Below are 20,556 nucleotides of genomic sequence, written 5' to 3' on the forward strand. Positions count from 1 at the left end.
CATGGCTCACGGGCCCAGCAGCTCCGCAGCACGTGAGATCTTCCCGGACCGGGGCACGAACCCGTGTCCCCTGCATCGGCAGGCGAACTCTCAACCACTGCGCCACCAGGGAAGCCCATAAGTAAATATTTTTAAATAAATAAAAAATAAAAGTAAGATAGACTGATGGATGAATGGATGAATAGATATACAATAAAGCAAATACAGTAAAATTTTAATTCTGGAATCTAGGTGGTTGGTATATGGGTAGTCAATGTAAAATGATCAACTTTTCTTAATGTTTGAAAATTCTAGTAAGTTCAAAAAAGTATCCTTAGAAATAAAATAATAGCAGCTAATATATTTTAACTCTTTAGCTATTAAAAATGTGAAAAGTTTGAACACAGCTAAATTTCTAAAATAGAAATTAGATAATTAGATCTATTAAATTTAATAAATAAGGAATAACTGTGGGTCGGAGTGATCTTTTTTTTCTATGAACTACTTGTTAGGCAAAAAGCTCACCATGACTACTGAGATTATTTCTATATTTTAGGAGCTAAAAAAAAAAACCAACACCAAGGTAAGGATATTATGCCTTATTAATCTTTGTCTTAGCCCAGGTTCTCTGGCAAACAGGGCCTGAAGCAATGACTAGAATGCTGAGGCTTTACTTGGGCGTTGCATATACAGGGCAGCAAGAGTGAAAAAAAATAAACTGAAGCAAGGAACTATGTGAAATGGTGGCTGGGGGACTTCTCTGACAGTCCAGTGGTTAAGACTCCGTGCTTCCACTGCAGGGGTCACGGGTTCGATCTCTGGTCGGGAAGGCCACGAGGTCAAAATATAAGTAAATAAATAAATACTATTTTTAAAAGTGCTGGCTACGTCTTTACAACAAGTTATGAAAACACAGAGTAGGTCACTTGGCAAATGCATCCACCTGGTACTCTCTTTGGAATATCTCCTGATAGACTACAAAAAAAAACCATTCCTCAGAGTAGTTCATGGAGGAAAATGTGGAATTTTCAGGCAGGTTCCCTCCTGTCTCCCATTTCCCAGTGGCCAAGCTTCCCCCACTAGGAATAAACTCTACTGCACTTTCAGCCTGTGTCATCCAGCCTCCACAGGGGCACAGGGTGCTACCCCCAAGCCCGGGTGTGGTTTGTCATCCACCAGACCCTCTCAGAGTGTGGTTCATCAGCCCGGTGGGGTGGTGGCCACCGTGAGGTGGTGGCTCAAGTGAGGCAGCACAGTGCGGTACAGTGAAGCAGTCAGTCTAGGAAGCACACTGTGGCAAGAGAATCTGAGAAGGCATATATCACACTGCAATATGTGAGGAAGTTGACACTTTAAAAATCTGCCACGTAAAAACAGGGTTAAAAGCCAGTGTGAATCCAAACCCTAAGAATCATTCTGAGTTATAGCATTTATATCTCATACTTCAGCACTGTGCTTTGGTGACGATACCCTGTAATGTTAAGCACTCAAGACAATCAAAACCGTGAATTCCCTGGCGGTCCAGTGGTTAGAACTCAGCACTTTCACTGCCACGGGACTGGGTTCAATCCCTGGTCAGGGAATTAAGATCCCGCAAGCCATGCGGTGCAGCCAAAAAAAAGACAATCAAAACCTAGGTTAACAGGGATCTTGAAAACCCTTACAGAACTGAAAGAAGTCTAAGAAGGAAAAACTCAGTGCTCCTGCTATGTTTCTCCTTTACTTTCATACCACTCCGACACCAGCTGGGTGTTCTACAATTCAACTCAATTCTGACACTATCTATCTGGAGATAGCATCACATCCCACAGGTTAAGGGCTCAGTCCCACAAGACTGCTCCCACACCACTTCAGGTGCCAATCACAAGTCCAGGTTGTCAGCTATGCTTCTGACCAATCGGCTATAAATCAGAGGTTCCTAGGACCCCCTCCTCAGGTTCAATTAATTTGCTAGAGCAGCTCACGGAAACTCAGGAAAACAGTTTACTTACTTTTACGAGCTAATTATAAAAGTATATGATAAAACTGGGAGATTGGGATTGACATATATACACTAATATGTATAAAATAGATAACTAATAACCTGCTGTATAAAAAAATAAATTAAATTAAATTAAAAAAACAAAAAGTATATGATAAAAGATGAACATTCAGACAGAAGAGATGCATAGGAAAGGCACAGGTAAAAGGCTCGGAGTGTCTATGCCCTCTCTGGGCATCACCACTCTCTCAGCACCTCCATATGTTCACCAACGCGGAAGGTCTCCAAACCCCGTACTTTTGGGATTTTTACAGAGGTTTCATCACAATGGCATGATCAACCATCGACTCCATTTCCAACTCATCTCCCCTCTCTGGAGAATGGGAATGGGGCTGAAAATTCCAAGCTTCTAATCACGGCTTAGTCTTTCTGGTGACCAGCCCTCAACCAGGAGCCCACCCAGAGTCACCTCATTAGAACAAAAGACATTTCTATCACCCAGGAAATTCCAAGGGATTTAGGAACTCTGTGTCAGGAACTAAGGTCAAAGACCAAGTATTAGAAGAAAAAAAGATGCTCCTAAAGCTCTTATCACTGAGGAAATTACAAGGGTTTTAGGACCTCTGTGCCAGGAACTGGGGGTAGAGACCAATACAGACATTTTCTATTACCTCACAGAGTCAAATTATGAAAACGTAACCCAGCCATGCTATGTGAATCACAGACCTAATCTATACAATCTAAATTTACATACACTTTCTTTAAATAGCTCCCAGCCACCTATTAAGGAACTCAGTTTGACCAAGTCTTATCTTTGGGGTAAAAACATTGTAAGCTAAAGGGAACTAGACTTTTGTTAAATTTTGTATACTAAAAATGTTGCTAAAGCTATTCATCTTTATTTTAACTTAACATTTTTCACTTAATCATTTTTCAGTATAGTTAACATGGGTGTTCCCCCAGCATGTAGCAGCAAGGAAATTTTGGTGAGATAGCTCCCACGTCCAAGGAAGGGATGGAGAGTGTATATCTGATGATTCTCAGAAGCCACTTAGGCTTCTTCACTGAGTACAATAGGTCTAAAGTTAGGAAGCCCTCTGGACACAGGAAAGTAACTCAATATCAGCACAAAGTTAAGAAACCTTATTTAACGATTATGAGTAGGGACCATCTACATATCATCAGATTGACGAGAAAAAGGAAGTATGTGGTCCCAGTGGTTGCTGGTATCTATCATTTAACATGAGGAGAACCAGTCTAAGAATGAAGCCAATCTTTTGGATGACAGAAGTAGACAGAAATTGGGATCATAATGACATCCTTTAAACTGCTACATCCATCAATCCTAAAGCCTGCAATTTCCAAATATACATGCTAATAAAATTCAATTTTATAATCCAGTATTTTTAACAATACTTGAACCAAAAGCATATTAACTGATATTTTAAAAATTGTTTCCTTTCTTTCCATTGTGCTTATCCTGTTTGCCTATTTTATCTTGCTTAAATCACAACTTCACACTTTGTTTTTATTTTATTTTTTTTAACATCTTTATTGAAGCATAATTGGTTTACAATGTTGTGTCAGTTTCTGCTGTATAACAAAGTGAATTCGCTATATGTACACATATATGCCCATATCCCCTCCCTCTCGCGACTCCCTCCCACCCTCCCTACCCCACCCCTCTAGGTGGTCACAAAGCACCAAGCTGATCTCCCTGTGCTATGCAGTTGCTTCCCACTAGCTATCTATTTTACATTTGGTAGTGTATATATGTCAATGCTACTCTCTCACTTCATCCCAGCTTACACTTTCCTCTCCCCATGTCCTCAAGTCCATTCTCTACGTCTGCATCTTTATTCCTGTCCTACCCCTAGGTTCATCAGAACGATTTTTTTTTTAGATTCCATATATACGTGTTAGCATATGGTATTTGTTTTTCTCTTTCTGACTTACTTCCCTCTGTATGACAGACTCTAGGTCCATCCACCTCACTACAAATAACTCAATTTCATTTCTTTTTATGGCTGAGTAATATTCCATTGTATATATGTGCCACATCTTCTTTACCCATTCATCTGTCAATGGACACTTAGGTAAATGCACATACCTTGAGACCTTTGATACTCAAAGGTATCCTATGAATACATTCTCACATATGATTATAATATACAGCTATTCATTTGTTTGTAATAAGAAAGCTTTGTTTGTAATAAGAAAAGATACCAAGCAACCTAAATATCCATTAATATTGCACTGGTTAAGTACATTTGGCAAATCCACACAATGGAATATTATGTAGTTTTTAAAAAGAATGAGATAGGAGAGTTCCCTGGTGGCCTAGTGGTTAGGATTTCGGGCTTTCACTGCCATGGCCTGGGTTCAATCCCTGGTCACGGAACTATGAGATCCCACAAGCCACGTGGCAGGGCCAAAAAAAAGAAAGAAAAAGAAAAAAAAAATTCAGGAGTTCTAAATGTACTGAAAAAAGATTTCAAAGATAAATCAAACATTTATAAATTAATTATAAACCAATAAAATTCAAAAATCACATTAATTTAATGACAGTGTCATTTGACTGAAATTAAACTGCTAATCACAGTATAAGTATGGTACCAAAAGATTTGGCACATACAAGTCCTTTTGTGTCCAACAAGCCTCTTCTCCAATACGGCATATGAAGGCTCAATTCTTTGACTATCCTTAATCTGAATATACGAAACCTTCATTTGGTAGGAGTATACCCCATTCTGTCTACCTCTGTTCTCATTTGCTGACATGAAATCTTGTAATAATACTCAATTAGGGCTTCCCTGGTGGCGCAGTGGATGAAAGTCCGCCTGCCAATGCAGGGGACACGGATTCGTGCCCCGGTCCGGGAGGATCCCACATGTCACGGAGCGGCTGCGCCCGTGAGCCATGGCCGCTGAGCCTGCGCGTCCGGAGCCTGTGCTCCGCAACGGGAGAGGCCACAACAGTGAGAGGCCCACGTGCCGCAAAAAATAATAATAATAATAATACTCAATTATAGGGCTTCCCTGGTGGCACAGTGGTTAAGAATCCACCTGCCAGTGCAGGGGACACGGGTTCAGGCCCTGGTCCACGAAGATCCCATGTGCCGCAGAGCAGCTATGCCCTTGTGCCACAACTACTGAGCCTGCGCTCTCGAGCCCGCGAGCCACAACTACTGAGCCCATGTGCCACAACTACTGAAGCCCGCATGCCTAGAGCCTGTGCTCCGCAACAAGAGAAACCACAATGAGAAGCGTGCACACCACAACGAGGAGTAGCCCCCGCTTACCGCAACTAAAGAAAGCCCACGCGCAGCAACAAAGACCCAACACAGCCAAAAATAAATAAATAAATTTATTTAAAAAAAAACTCAATTATATGGTGGCCAACCAAAAGATCCAACATAGGCTTATATACTTTTATTCATATTATTTAAAAGAAAACACAGAATTCTAAGCTTCTCTGAGAATTTATAAACCCCTGAAAATAAGTCCAAACATCTCCAGGGACCTAAAAATCATTAGAAAAACACTTATCTCTCCAACAGAGGTTTTATCACTCCCTTTTTATACCTTTAATCTTCCTCTCTTCAATACCTCTTTCCTCTCAACCGACAACATACTACCTTTAAAAACAACAACCAAAAAACCTCTATGGTTCCCTGCTATCCCTCAAAATATACTTCTTCCCTTCAAAACCAAATTTCTTTATTGATTTATATACATTATTTATTTACATTCACTACCTCCATTTGCCTGTCTCCACTCATCACATATCCATTACAATTTGGCTTTTGTTCCAAACACTTTCTGAAACTATTCTCTTTTAAGTTACCAATACTTGCAAACTATAATGTTCCAGCAGCTTCTTCTTGACTTCCTGACTTATCTGAAGTACTTCAGAGCCAAAGGGCTTAGCCAAGGGACTCAACTACAAGTTTTTCAAGACCCCTTCCATCAGTCATAAAATGTTTTTGAATTCATACTGTTTGACTTAAAACCCAAACAAGAGAAAGTTCCTGCCTTTGTATGCCACAGTTTAGTGAAGGAGACTCAGGTAAATAGATAAAATATAAAGAGTATATGGGCTTCCCTGGTGGCGCAGTGGCTGAGAGTCCGCCTGCCGATGCGGTGGACACGGGTTCGTGCCCCGGTCCGGGAAGATCCCACGTGCCGCGGAGCGGCTGGGCCCGTGAGTCACGGCCATTGAGCCTGCGCGTCCGGAGCCTGTGCTCCGCGACGGGAGAGGCCACAACAGTGAGAGGCCCGCGTACTGCAAAAAAAAAAAAAAAAAAGAAAGATCAAGAGTATAGCTGAACAGCCTGAGGGAGAATTAATGGTCTCATCTTACACTTCACAGTGAAAAGGAATGAGAAAGAATGAAAAAATTTCTTTGTTTTTCTAAAGAATGTAAGTATAGCCGTGAGTATCAGAAGGTCTAGGGCTCCCTTTATTAATTTCCAAGGACTGCTATAACAAAGTACCACCAACACTTAAAACAACAGAATTTATTGTCTTACAACCTGGAGACCAGAAGTTCAAAATCAAGACGTCAGCAGGCCCATGCTCTCTCTGAAGGATCTGTAGGAGAATCCTTCCATGCCCCTTTCTAGCTTCTGGTGGTTGCAAGCAATCCTTGGTGCTCCTAGGCTTGCAGCTGGATTACTCTGATCTGTCTCCACTGTCACAAGGCCTTTTTCCCTCTGTATTTCTATGTCTCTCTCCTCATAACCAGCCATTGGATTTGTTAGGGGAACCACTGACCGAAAACTGCCCACCCTGGCCATGCACCACAGTAACCATCTGCATGAGCTGTTTTACAAAAGGAGGTCCTGGTAAGGAACATGGAACTAACAAGCCACCACCAACTGGAAGAATTCAGGAGAAGTCAAAAGGAGACGCCAGCCCATATGTCCTACCAACCTCCCAGAATCCTCCTCGCTGGACTCCTTCTTGGCTGAGCCATGCATGCACCACCAGGAAGGACCCTGAGTCAGAATGACTGGCCAGAGACTAACCCAGAAACTAATCCCATCACCATAAAACCTGGGACTGTGAGCCACGTGGCACAGCAGTCCCTCCTGGGTTCCCTTTCCCTCCTGCTCTCCACACGGGTGCTCCTTCCCACTAAAGTCTCTTGCTTTGTCAGCACGTGTGTCTCCTCGGACATTTCATTTCCAAGTGTTAGACAAGAGCCCACTCTCGGGCCCTTGGAAGGGGAAGGATTTAGGGTCCACCCTAATCCAGTATGACCTCAACAGACTTGATGAGACTTGAAGTGCGCAGTAAAATTCAATAGAGTGAAAATGTACTTATTAGGGCTCTTTTGGTTGTTAAGAAACCAAACTTAAACTAGCTTAAGTAAAAATGGTTTTCCTGATGAACTAGATATTAAATATTATGAATTATTGTTAATCTTGTTTGGTGTAATAATGTGGTTATATAGGAGAAAACATTTATTTTAAGATATACATGCCAAAGTATTTAGAGGTGAAGTGGCATGATATCTGCAACTTATTTTCAAATGGTCCAGAAAAAATTGCATACACGTGGCGGGGCTGGGTGGGGAGGGACAAATGAGGCAGAATGTTAACAACTATTGAATTTATGATGATAACTGGATTATTCTTTCAACCTCTCTATATGTACGAAATTTTTCAAAATACAAAGGTAACAGGAAATGAGGACATATTTTAACTGGGACATGCAGGCTTGGACCTGACTTCAAGGTGGATTAGACCTGGAATTGAAAGAATGTCAAAAGGTGAATATATACTATACAGGTCTTTCATCTCCATATTTTTCTATATACAACATTCCTCTCTAGCAATCACCATAGAAAGCAAGATGTTTCTCACAATGCTCTTTTCCCCAGTTAACCTCTCTCTAAATGAGAGGCAGGAGGGTATCAGGAGGTTGGCACAGGTTCCCCAGTCCAGTGAATGTACTAAAAAAGAGAAGGGATTAAGGGATTAAAGGTTGAGTAAATTAACTCCCTCTTCAATTTATTTTAACTCTTAACTCCCTTCTCATATTTAACAGGGAACAGAATGAGAAACTATAGTAGAATGCAAAAAAAGCCCCAAATCAGTAACATGAAATGTATTATATTCTAGAGTCTAAACATCATTCTCTGGTGAAGAGATTAGCTTACCAAGATAGAAAAGAAACAGGCATAGATGGATCATTATCCATCACAGGCTTGACAGTAGAGAAAAAAGTCTGGGAAAATAGGATATTCACCTAATGAAGATGGAAGGAAGAAAAGAGAAAAGGAGGGAGGTAAGGAGGAAAGTAATAAAGAGAGAGCAAATCAGTGAAACAGGGCAGAAGGTAAACTGCCATACCCAGAGCTGTCTCTAGGGATCTCCCTAAATTGATACCACCAAAAGTCCTTCTCAACTTCATCCTGACACTTGTTACAAATTTGAGAGCACATAAATGGTACTAAGGATCCTGGCCAGTTGGGAAAAATCAGAAGTCCCTTCTGCCCAACAAGAAATGAACCCATTTATATGTAAAACGTATTAATTATCACAAAGCTCAAAAACTTCCTTCAAAAGGGTTAAGCGCTTTAAGGCATTTTGTTGATTTGCACTGGTATCTTAAAATAGTAGTTATATTCTTTAGACCAGCAAATGAGGCTCTCTCCCTGACACTCCTTATTCAACCAAAAAATAAAATGTTATTTAGAAAAATGTAGGGTCTTAATGGTGCCTTTCACAGGCCAAATAAACATCCATGAACATCCTAGATAAATTTTAATTACCTGAAAAATACTAATCTCTTATAGATGCAAAAAGAACCATAGCCATTATTTTAACTCAATTCAACTTGTTAAATGCTTGGTTTTCCTACAAGTATATACTTTCATAATTCAAATCTAACTGATTTTAAGTTACTCCAATGGACTAAAATGAATCAACAATTTTACTCATTTAAAGTTCACCACTCCTTTTAGTGCTGTTAATGCATTTTAAAACTTTCTAAAAAATCAAATCTTTAGGACTTCCCTGGTGGCTCAGTGGTTAAGAATCCACCTGCCAATATAGGGGACATGGGTTCAAGCCCTGGTCCGGGAAGATCTCACATGCCACGGAGCAATTAAGCCCATGCACACAATTACTGAGCCCATGCACTAGAGCCCGCAAGCCACAACTATTGAGCCCACGTGTCACAACTACTGAAGCCCACACGCCTAGAGCCGGTGCTCTGCAACAAGAGAAGCCACCGCAATGAGATGCCCGCACACTGCAACAAACAGGAGCCCCCACTCACCGCAACTAGAGAAAGCCAACATGCAGCAACGAAGACCCAACACAGCCAAAAATAATTAAGTAAAAATAAGTAAATTTTTAAAAAATCTTTAAACACAATTTATTTTGCTACTTGAGGTAAAGACCATTATTTTACCAATAAGTTTACAATGAATAACCTTAGACATATGCCTACTACAAAATGCAAGATTTGAATGATGTGGTTATTAATCCATCATTAAAGATAAATTACGACAACAAAAAATCTGAACTGCCAGCGACCTAGTGGTATTACATCAACTATTTTCAAATATAACATATTCATTCTTGTAAATAATCAATTTAAATAATACTGTAATAAGCCTGGTCAAGTATAAACCTGAACAGTCTTACCTGTATGATGTGGGTCTGATGTTGTCTTTGCAGATGCTTCCAAACAATATTTTTCCCTGTAATGATCCTCATGATTAATTCCTCTAGAACTTTCTTCAGTAGGCAGATTAAAACTACATATTCTGGAATCATTCTGTGACTGCAGAAAAGTATTCTTATTTGCAGCAACCTAAAAGAACAAAATATGTATTTTATGCTGATATTAAACTTAATTTCCCATATTTTTACATAATAGATTCCTAATTTAAAATGTGAGCTACTAGTTTCTCATACCTAAATGGGGAATATTTAAAAATAAAAATTATAATTTTTATTGTTTGTTTTTTAAGCTACTTTTATTACATAATAAAAGCTGAGGGCTTCCCTGGTGGCACAGTGGTTGAGAGTCTGCCTGCCGATGCAGGGGACGTGGGTTTGTGCCCCGGTCCGGGATGACCCCACATGCTGCGGAGCAGCTGGGCCCGTGAGCCATGGCCGCTGAGCCTGAGTGTCCGGAGCCTGTGCTCCGCGACGGGAGATGCCACAACAGTGAGAGGCCCACGTACCGCAAAAAATAAATTAATTAATTAAATAAAAGCTGAAAGACATCACAGAATGAAAATTATGCTTACAATTATAGTGTATTTTAAGCAACATATCAAATGAGGTTTTAAACAAGTCACAATATGCCATTCTCAGTCAACTGCTTTTTTTCTTGCTAGATTTCTCAATATTAAAAGAAACACTTAAATATTGTTAATTTAAGTGTGATAATGATACCTGCACTGTATTGTTGTTGTTTTAACAGTACTTTATGTTTTAAAGGCAAATACTAAAATATTTACAAATGAAAAGATATTCCTGGAATCTGCATCAAAATAATGAGAGGGGAAGAAGCGGGGAGGGAGGTGGAGAGGAAAAAATGAAGCAAGAACAATTGTCATAAACTGACAACTGTTGAAGCTGGATGATGGGTACATGGGGGTTCTTCATATACTCTTTTCTCTATTTTTGTATATGTATTAGCTTTCTGTTGCTGCTTTAACAATTACAAGAAACTTAGTGGCTTAAAACACCACAAATTTATTTTATAATTTTGTAAGTATGAACTCTCACTTGGCTCTTAATGGACTAAAATCAAGGTAATCAGCAGGGCAGCATTTCTTTCAGGAGGTTCTAAGGGAGAAAACATTTCCTTGACTTTTCAAACTTCTAAAAGCTACCCACATTCCTTGGCTTGTGGCCCCATTCCTCTACTTCAAAGCCAGTTCCTCTGCATCTCTCTGCCCCTGCTTCCTTAATCACATCTCTTTCTCTAACCCTCTCATCTGTTTCCCTCTTCTACTTTTAAGGACCTCTGTGATTATACTGGGCCCATCTGGATAATCCAGGATGACCACCCCCACCCCATCTCAAGGTCCTTAACATTAATCACCTAGTCAAAGTCCCTTTTGCCACGTGAGGTAACATATTCACAGGTTCCAGGGATTAGGACATGGACATTTTTGGAAGGCCATTTTTCTGCTTACCATAGTATGTTTGAAATGTTTTTTAAATAACAACTCACAATAACAGACACAGTCATCATATCTCTATAAATATTCATTATAATAAATTTCAGAGACATTCAAAAACCTATCTGATAAGATTTTAAAGTAAGTCAGGTGAGGGAGGAGTCAAGAGGGCAGTGCGGGAAGATGTGGAGTTAGCGTCTCCCCACAACTAGGGTGTCTGCTGGCCGCTGGTGGGGGATTCTGACCCCCAAGGAGACAGAAGGAACCACAAGGTGAACCAGTAGGACGGAGGGGTACCGAGGGGGGAGAAGTGGAGGCCAGACAAGATCAGCGCCTCTGAGGCCAGGGAGATCAGGAGAGGCAGGTAGGACGGACTCTCCGGGAGAGCGGGTGAGGAGCAGAGGGCAATTGTATGGCCCTCTTGGGCAGGGGAGCCTGCTGAGCTCCCAGGCTGGTCCCCTGCCCTCCAAGGCCCCCCCTTCTCCTGTCCTCCCCCCAACCCGCACCGGCTGCATTGGTCCTGGGGCATAGGAGGGAGACTAGGGAGATCAGGAGAGGCAGGCAGGAAGGGCCCTCCCAGACCGGAGGAGCAGGAGAGGAGAGGAGGGCGTTTGCCCCACCCACTCAACCCCAGGAAGCCTGCTAGGCTCCCAGGTGCAGTTCCCTGCCCTCTGAGACCGGGGTTGGGGGCACAACTGGGCCCCTTCTGTTCCTTGAGCCTAATCTGCACCGCCAGGGCCTTTTCCAGCCCTGTGGGTCCAGATCATGGGCCAGGCCCACCACCCAAACTTCACCCTTGCTTAGGTCCTGCTCTCCACAGCCAAGGCCTCGCCCACCCCTTTTTTTTTCCTTTCCCTCCTCCTCTTTTTTACTCTTGTGGTACTGATGTACCTTCTGGTTGTTGATTCATCTATATTTTTATTTTTATTTTTTTATTTTATTTATTTATGCTTTCTAACGTATCCGTTAGTCTACTAGTCTAATTTTATTTTCTACTTTGTTATTTTCTCTTTTATTTTTTTGCCACCACACACGGCTTGCAGGATCTTGATTCATGAGCCTGGGGCTGGGGGAAGCTCCTGCGGTGGGAGCTCTGAGTCCGAACCACTGGACTAACAGAGAACCTCTGACCCCAGGGAATATTCATTGGCATGAGGTCTCACAAAGTTCCTCATCTCAGCACCAAGACCCAGCTCTACCCAATAGCCTACAAACTCCAGTGTTGGAAGCCTCAGGCCAAACAACGAGTAAAACAGGAACACAATCCCACTCATTAAAAAAAAAAAAGAGAGAAAGATGGCAAAAAAGTATGTCACAGATGAAGAAGCAAGGTAAAAACCTATAAGACAAAAAAAAAAAATTAAAAAATAAATAAAAATAAATTTTTAAAAATTTTTAAAATTAAAAAAAAATTTTTTTAAAAAACCTACAAGACCAAATAAATGAAGAGGAAATAGGCAATCTACCTGAAAAAGAATTCACAGTAATGATAGCAAAGGTGATCCAGAATCTCAGCAATAGAATGGAAGCATGGATTGAGAAAATACAAGAAATGTTTAACAAAGATGTAGAAGAACTAAAGAACAAACAAAGAGAGATGAACAACACAATAATTGAAATAAAATATACACTAGAAGGAAGCAATAACAGAATAATGGAGGCAGAAGAACGAATAAGTGAGTGGGAAGACAAACTGGTGGAAATAACTGTCGAGGAGCAGAATAAAGAAAAAGAATGAAAAGAATTGAAGACAATCTCAGAAACCTCTCGGACAACACTAAATGCACCAACATTTGAATTATAGCGGTCCCAGAAGAAGAAAAGAAAAAGAAAGGGTCTGAGAAAATATTTGAAGAGATTATAGTCAAAAACTTCCCTAATGTGGGAAAGGAAATAGTCACCTGAGTCCAGGAAGCAAAGAGAGTCCCATACAGGATAAACCTTACGAAAAACACACCAAGAGACATATTAATCAAACTAACAAAAATTAAATTCAAAGAAAAAATATTAAAAGCAGCGAGGAAAAAAACAAAAATAACATGCAAAGGAATCCCCATAAGGTTACCAGCTAATTTTTCAGTGGAAACTCTGCAGGCCAGAAGGGAATGGCAGGATATACTTCAAGTGATGAAAGAGAAAAAATCTACAACCAAGATTACTCTCCTCAGCAAAGATCTCATTCAGATTCGATGGAGAAGTCAAAAGCTTTTCAGACAAACAAAAGTTAAGAGAATTCAGCACCACCAAACCAGCTTTAAAACAAACACTAAAGAAACTTTTCTAAGTGGGAAACAAAAGAGAAGAAAAACACCCACAGAAACAAACCCAAAACAATTAAGAAAATGGTAATAGCAACATATATATCAATAATAACCCTGAAGGTAAATGGATTAAATGCCCCAACCAAAAGACACAGACTGGCTGAATGGATTCAAAAACAAGACCCATATATATGCTGTCTACAAGAGACCAACTTCAGACCTAGGGACACATAAAGACTGAAACTGAAGGGATGGAAAATGATATTCCATGCAAATAGAAATCAAAAGCAAGCTGGAGTAGCAATACTCACATCAGATAAAATAGACTTTAAAATAAAGACTGTTACAGGAGATAAGCAGGGACCCTACATAATGATAAAAGGATCAATCTAAGAAGAAGATATAACAATTATAAATGTTTATGCACCCAACATAGGTGCACTCTAATACATAAGGCAAATGCTAACAACCATGAAAGGAGAAATCGACAGTAACACAATAATAGTAGGGGACATTAACACCCCACTTACACCAATGCACAAATCATCCAAACAGAAAATAAATAAGGAAACACAAGCTTTAAATGACACAATAGACCAGATAGATCTAATTGATAATTATAGAACATTCCACCCAAAAGTGGCAGAATACACTTTCTTCTCAAGTGCACATGGAACATTCTCCAGGATAGATCACATCTTGGGTCACAAATCAAGCCTCAGAAAATTTAAGAAAATTGAAATCGTATCAAGCATCTTTTCTGAACACAACGCTATGAGATTAGAAATCAATTACAGGAAAAAAACTGTAAAAAACACAAATACATGGGTGTTAAACAGTGCACTACTAAATAACCAAGAGATCACTAAGGAAATCAAAAAATACACAGAAACAAATGACAACAAAAACACGATGACCCAAAAGCTATGGGACGCAGCCAAAGCAGTTCTAAGAGGGAAGATTACAGAAATTTAATCTCACCTCAAGAAACAAGAAAAATCTCAAATAAACAATGTAACCTTACACCTAAAGCAACTAGAGAAGGAAGAACAAAGAAAACACAAAGACAGTAGAAGGAAAGAAATCATAAAGATCAGAACAGAAATAAATGAAATAGAAACGAAGAAAACAATAGCAAAGATCAATAAAACTAAAAGTTGATTCTCTGAGAAGATAAAATTGATAAACCTTTAGCCAGACTCATCAAGAAAAAAAGGGAGAGGATGCAAATCAATAAAATTAGAAATGAAAAAGGAGAAATCACAACTGACACTGCAGAAATACAAAAGATCATGAGAGATTACTACAAGCAACTCTATGCCAATAAAATGGACAACCAAGAAGAAATGGACACATTCTTGGAAAGGTACAATTTTCCAAGACTGAACCAAGAAAAATTAGAAAATATAAACAGACCCATCACAGATAATGAAACTGAAACTGTGATTAAAAATCTTCCAACAAACAAAAGTCTAGGACCAGATGGCTTCACAGGCAAATTCTATCAAACGTTTAGAGAAGAGCTAACACCGATCCTCCTCAAACTCTTCCAAAAAATTGCAGAGGGAGAAACTCCCAAATTCATTTTATGAAGCCACCATCACCCTGATACCAAAACCAGGCAAAGATGCCACAAAAAAAAGAAAACTATAGGCCAATATCACTGATGAACATATATGCAAAAATCCTGAACAAAATACTAGCAAACAGAATCCAACAGCACATTAAAAGGATCATACACCATGATCAAGTGGGATTTATCCCAGGGATGCAAGGATTCTTCAATATACGTAAATCAATCAATGTGATACACCATATTAACAAACTGAAGAAGAAAAACCATATGATCATCTCAATAGACGCAGAAAAAGCTTTTGACAAAATTCAACACCTATGTATGATAAAAACTCTCCAGAAAGTGGGCATAGAGGGAACATACCTCAACATAATAAAGGCCATATACAACAAACCCACAGCTAAAATCATTCTCAATGGTGAAAAACTGAAAGCATTTCCTCTCAGATCAGGAAGAAGACCAGTATGTTCACTCTCACCACTATTATTCAACATAGTTTGGAAGTCCTAGCCATGGCAATCTAAGAAGAAAAAGAAATAAAAGGAATCCAAATTGGAAAGGAAAAAGCGAAACTGTCACTGTTTGCAGATGACATGACACCATACAAAGAAAATCCTAAAGATGCGACCAGAAAACTACTAGAACTAATCAATGAATTTGGTAAGGTTGCAGGATACAAAATTAATGCACAGAAATCTCTGGCATTCCTATACACCAACAACGAAAAATCAGAAAAAGAAATTAAGGAAACAATCCCATTTACCACTGCAACAAAAAGAATAAAATACCTAGGAATAAACTTGCCTAAGGAGGTGAAAGACTTGTACTCAGAAAACTATAAAACACTGATGGAAGAACTCAAAGATGACATAAACAGGCAGAGAAATATACCATGTTCTTGGATTGGAAGAATCAATATTGTGAAAATGACTATCCTACCCAAAGCAAGCTACAGATTCAGTGCAATCCCTATCAAACTACCAATGGCATTCTTCACAGAATTAGAACAAAAAATCTTACAATTTGTATGGAAACACAAAAGACCCCAAACAGCCAAAGCAATCTTGAGAAAGAAAAACGGAGTTGGAGGAATCAGGCTCCCCAACTTCAAACTATACCACAAAGCTACAGTAATCAAGTCAGTATGGTACTGGCACAAAAAAAGAAATATAGATCAATGGTACAGGATAGAATGCCCAGAGATAAACCCAGGTACACATGGGCACCTAATTTACGACAAAGGAGGCAAGAACATACAATGGAGAAAAGACAGCCTCTTCAATAAGTGGTGCTGGGAAAACTGGACAGCTACATGTAGAAGAATGAAATTAGACCACTCCCTAACACCATACACAAAAATAAACTCAAAATGGATTAAAGACTTAAATTTAAGACCAGGCATTATAAAACTTTTAGACGAAAACAAGGAAAAACACTCTTTGACATAAATCACAGCAAGATCTTCTTTGACCCACCTCCTAGAGTAACAGAAATAAAAACAAAAATAAACAAATGGGACTGAATTAAACTTAAAAGCTTTGCACAGTAAAGGAAACCATAAACAAGACAAAAAGACATCCCTCAGAACAGGAGAAAATACTTGCAAATGAAACAACAGACAAAGGATTAATCTCCAAATATACAAACAGCTCATGGAGCTCAATATCAAGAAAACAAACAATCCAGTTAAAAAATGGGTGGAAGACCTAAATAGACATTTCACCAAGGAAGACATACAGATGGCCAAGAGGCACATGAAAAGATGTTCAACATCACTAATTATTAGGGAAATGCAAATCAAAACTACAATGAGGTATCACCTCACGCCCATCAGAATGGTCATTATCGAAAAAGCTAGAAACAATAAATGCTGGAAAGGGTGTAGTGGAAAGGGAACCCTCCTACACTGTTGGTGGGAATGTAAGTTGATACAACCACTACAGAAACAGTATGGACGTTCCTTAAAAAACTAAAAATAGAACTACCATATGACCCAGCAATCCCACTGCTGGGTATATACCCTGAGAAAACCATAATTCAAAAAGAGACATGCACCACAATGTTCACTGAAGCACTATTTACAATAGCCAGGACATGGAACCAACCTAGATGTCCATCGACAGATGAATGGATAAAGAAGACGTCGTACATATATACAGTGGAATATTACTCAGCCATAAAAAGAAAAGAAATTGAGTTATTTGTAGTGAGGTGGATGGACCTAGAGTCTGTCATACAGAGTGAAGTAAGTCAGAAAGAGAAAAACAAATACCGTATGCTAATGCATATATATGCAATTAAAAAAAAATGGTACTGATGAACCTAGTTGCAGGGCAGGAATAAAGAGGTAGACACAGAGAATGGAATTGATGACATGGGGTGGGAGGGTGAAGCTGGGGCAAAGTGAGAGTAGTATCGACATATATACACTACCGAATGTAAAATAGTTGGCTGGTGGGAAGCAGCAGCAAAGCACAAGGAGATCAGCTCGGTGCTTTGTGACGACCTAGAGTGGGATAGGGAGGATGGGAGGGAGGCCCAAGAGCAAGGGGATATGGGGACATGTGTATGCATATGGATGATTCGCTTTGTTGTGCAACAGAAACTAACATGGTATTATGAAGCAATTATACTCCAATAAAGATCTATTAAATTTTTTTTTTTTAAAAAAAAAGATTACTGCTGATCCCAAAAAATAAATAAAAAATAAAGTCATGGCAATAAACTAATGAAGGCCTAAATTTTATTTTTTGCAACATTATATTTTTATATAATTTTAAACTTATAGAAACAATCCAGAAATAATACAAGGAAGTCTCATATACCCTTTACCCAAATTCACCATTTGTTTACATTTTGCTCCTTTTACTTTCCCTCTATCTCTCCGTGTGTGTGTGTGTGTGTGTGTGTGTGTGTGTATACACATCTGAAAGTAAGCTGGACACACTGTGCTCTTCTACCTCTAAATACTACAAAGTGTGCTTGCAAAGAGCAAAGACACTCTCTTACATAATCACAGTAAAATTATCAAAACCAAGAATTTAACTTTGGTAGTATAATACTAATACCCAATCCACAGTTCATATTCAAATGGAGTCGCTTACCCCAACAATGTCTTTTGATAGTTTCTTCCCTGAGCCAGAATCCAATCCCAGATCACACAATACATTTAATCAACAAGTTTCTTTAGTCTCCTTTAATCTAGAACAGTTCCTCAACCTTTATTTATCTTTTGTGAGTTTTGACACTTTTGAAGACTACAGGCCAGTTATTTTGTAGAATGCTCCTCTATCTGGATTGTCTGATATTTCCTAATGATGAGTTTCAGGTTATGCATTTTGGACAGGAATATCACAGTTCATCATACCAGGGGCACATAATATCAATTTGTCCCATTACAGGAGGCATTCACTTGATTAAAGTGGTGTCTACCAGGTATTCCTACAAAGCTAGTATTTTTCTATTTGTAATTTTTTAAAGTATGTTGTAAGGAGATGCTTGAGTCTATTCAAATATCCTATTTCCTGATCAAACATTCACCCACTTGTTTTGGAATCCATTAATATTTTCCAACACCATCATTACATTACTTTTATTTTTATGATTTAGCATTCCACTCTGAGAAAGAGCTTACGCTCCTCCCCATTTAGTTATTTAGTTGTATTAGTACGGATTCAGACTCCTAAAATAACCCACATTATTCAGTGGGTTATTATCCATTAGTATATTTATTCTGATGCTCAGTTTGTTCCAGATTTTGTATTTATCAGACCACTCAAGTATAAAACCCCTGAAGTCACCAAACAATACTTTCTCAGTCTGGATTAATCCAATCTAAAATGAGAAATAATTCAAGAACAAAAATTTAAGAATGGAATAAACAAAGTAACGGGACACTAAAGTTGACCGCTAAGCTTAATACTTTTGCGCTTCACATGTTGCCTTGCTTAAAACAGCTGTATAATTTCAAAAAATGCCTACTTCATTAGTTTTTAAAGACAACTATTTAGTTTCTTGATATTAATTACAACAGGAAAAGAATAAATCAGCATTTTGGGTTTGGAATTAGTCATTAGAAACTCCATCAGAAAATAAACATAAAGTCAAGGGTGTCAAGACGATTCAATGGGGGAAAAATACAGTCTTTTCAACAAATGGTCCTGGAACAATTAGATATGCACATGAAAAAAGATAAAATTGGATTCCTACCTCACACCATACGTGAAAACTAATTCAAAATGGGTCACAGGCTGAAATGTAAGAACTAAAACTATAAAACTCTTAGAGAAAATACAGTAAATCTTCATGACCTTCTTAGATATAACACTAAAATCACAAGTACTACCAACACCAAAAAAACAAAAAACAGATAAACTGGACTTCGTCAAAATTTTAAACTTTTGTGATACAAATGAAACCATCATGAAAGTGAAAGGCAAAAACAGAATGGGTGAAAATATTTGCAAATCATATATCTGATAAGGGACCTATGTTTAGAATATACAAAGAACTCTTACAACTCTATAATAAAAAGCAAATAATCCAACTTAAAAAAAGGACAAAGGATCTGAATAGACAGTTCTCCAAAGAAGATATTCAAATGGCTGATACGCACATATAAAGATGCTCAATGACATCAGCCATCAAGGAAATGTAAACCATAACCCCAAATGAGATACTACTTCATCCACAGTATGGTTTATAATCAAATAGGTAATAATAAGTGTTGACAAGGATGTGGAGGACTGAAACCATCATACATTAATGGTGGGAATGAAACAGTACAGCCACCTTGGAAAAGAGTCTGGCATTTTATTAAAAGGTTAACCACAGAATTACCATATGATCTAGCAATTCCACTCCTAGGAATGCACCCAAGAGAAATGAAAACATACGCCTAAGGGCTTCCCTGGTGGCACAGTGGTTGAGAGTCTGCCTGCCGATGCAGGGGACACGGGTTCGTGCCCTGGTCCGGGAAGATCCCACATGCCGTGGAGCGGCTGGGCCTGTGAGCCACGGCCGCTGAGCCTGCGCGTCCGGAGCCTGTGCTCCGCAACAGGAGAGGCCACAACAGTGAGAGGTTTGCATACCGCAAAAACAAAAACAAAAACAAAAAAAACAAAAAAAAAGTATGTCTACACAATTTATACACTAATATTCATCAGCATTATTTATAATACCTAAAAATTTTTTAAATGGAAACAAACCAAACACCCATCAACTGACAGATGGAATAATAAAATACGGTATATTAATAAAATGAAATATTATTCAGTGTGGCAAGCAGAATAATGCCTCCCGAAGGTGTCCACACCCTAATTCCCAGAACCTGTGGATATGTTACCTTATGTGGCAGAAGACGCTTTGCAGATGCAATTAAGGTTAAGGACCTTGAAATAGAGAGATTGTCCTGAATTATCCAGGCAGGCCCAATCTAACCAAATGAGTTCCAGTTTCAGAGAACCAAAAAGATGGCAATATAAGAACTCAAACCGCCATTACCAATTTTGAAAACATAGGAAGGGGACCATGAGCAAAGGAATGTAGGTGGTCTGTAGAACCTAGAAAAGGCAAAGGAAACATTCTTTTTTTTTTTTTTTTTTTTT

The 20,556-nt window shown here is 39.0% G+C and overlaps 1 protein-coding gene across 1 annotated transcript in view; it reads right to left on the reverse strand.

Annotated features, from left to right (window-relative positions):
• RAD54B (RAD54 homolog B) overlaps positions 1–20,556 on the reverse strand; it is a 100,151-nt gene that overhangs the window by 76,199 nt on the left and 3,396 nt on the right. The window contains exon 2 of the mRNA XM_007453243.1: positions 9,621–9,789. Within this exon, the coding sequence (XP_007453305.1) occupies positions 9,621–9,789 (169 nt within the window). The remainder of the gene's footprint in view (positions 1–9,620; positions 9,790–20,556) is intronic.

Source organism: Lipotes vexillifer, unplaced genomic scaffold (genome assembly GCF_000442215.2).
Source record: "Lipotes vexillifer unplaced genomic scaffold, Lipotes_vexillifer_v1.1 scaffold1038, whole genome shotgun sequence".
Lineage (NCBI taxonomy): Eukaryota > Metazoa > Chordata > Mammalia > Artiodactyla > Lipotidae > Lipotes > Lipotes vexillifer.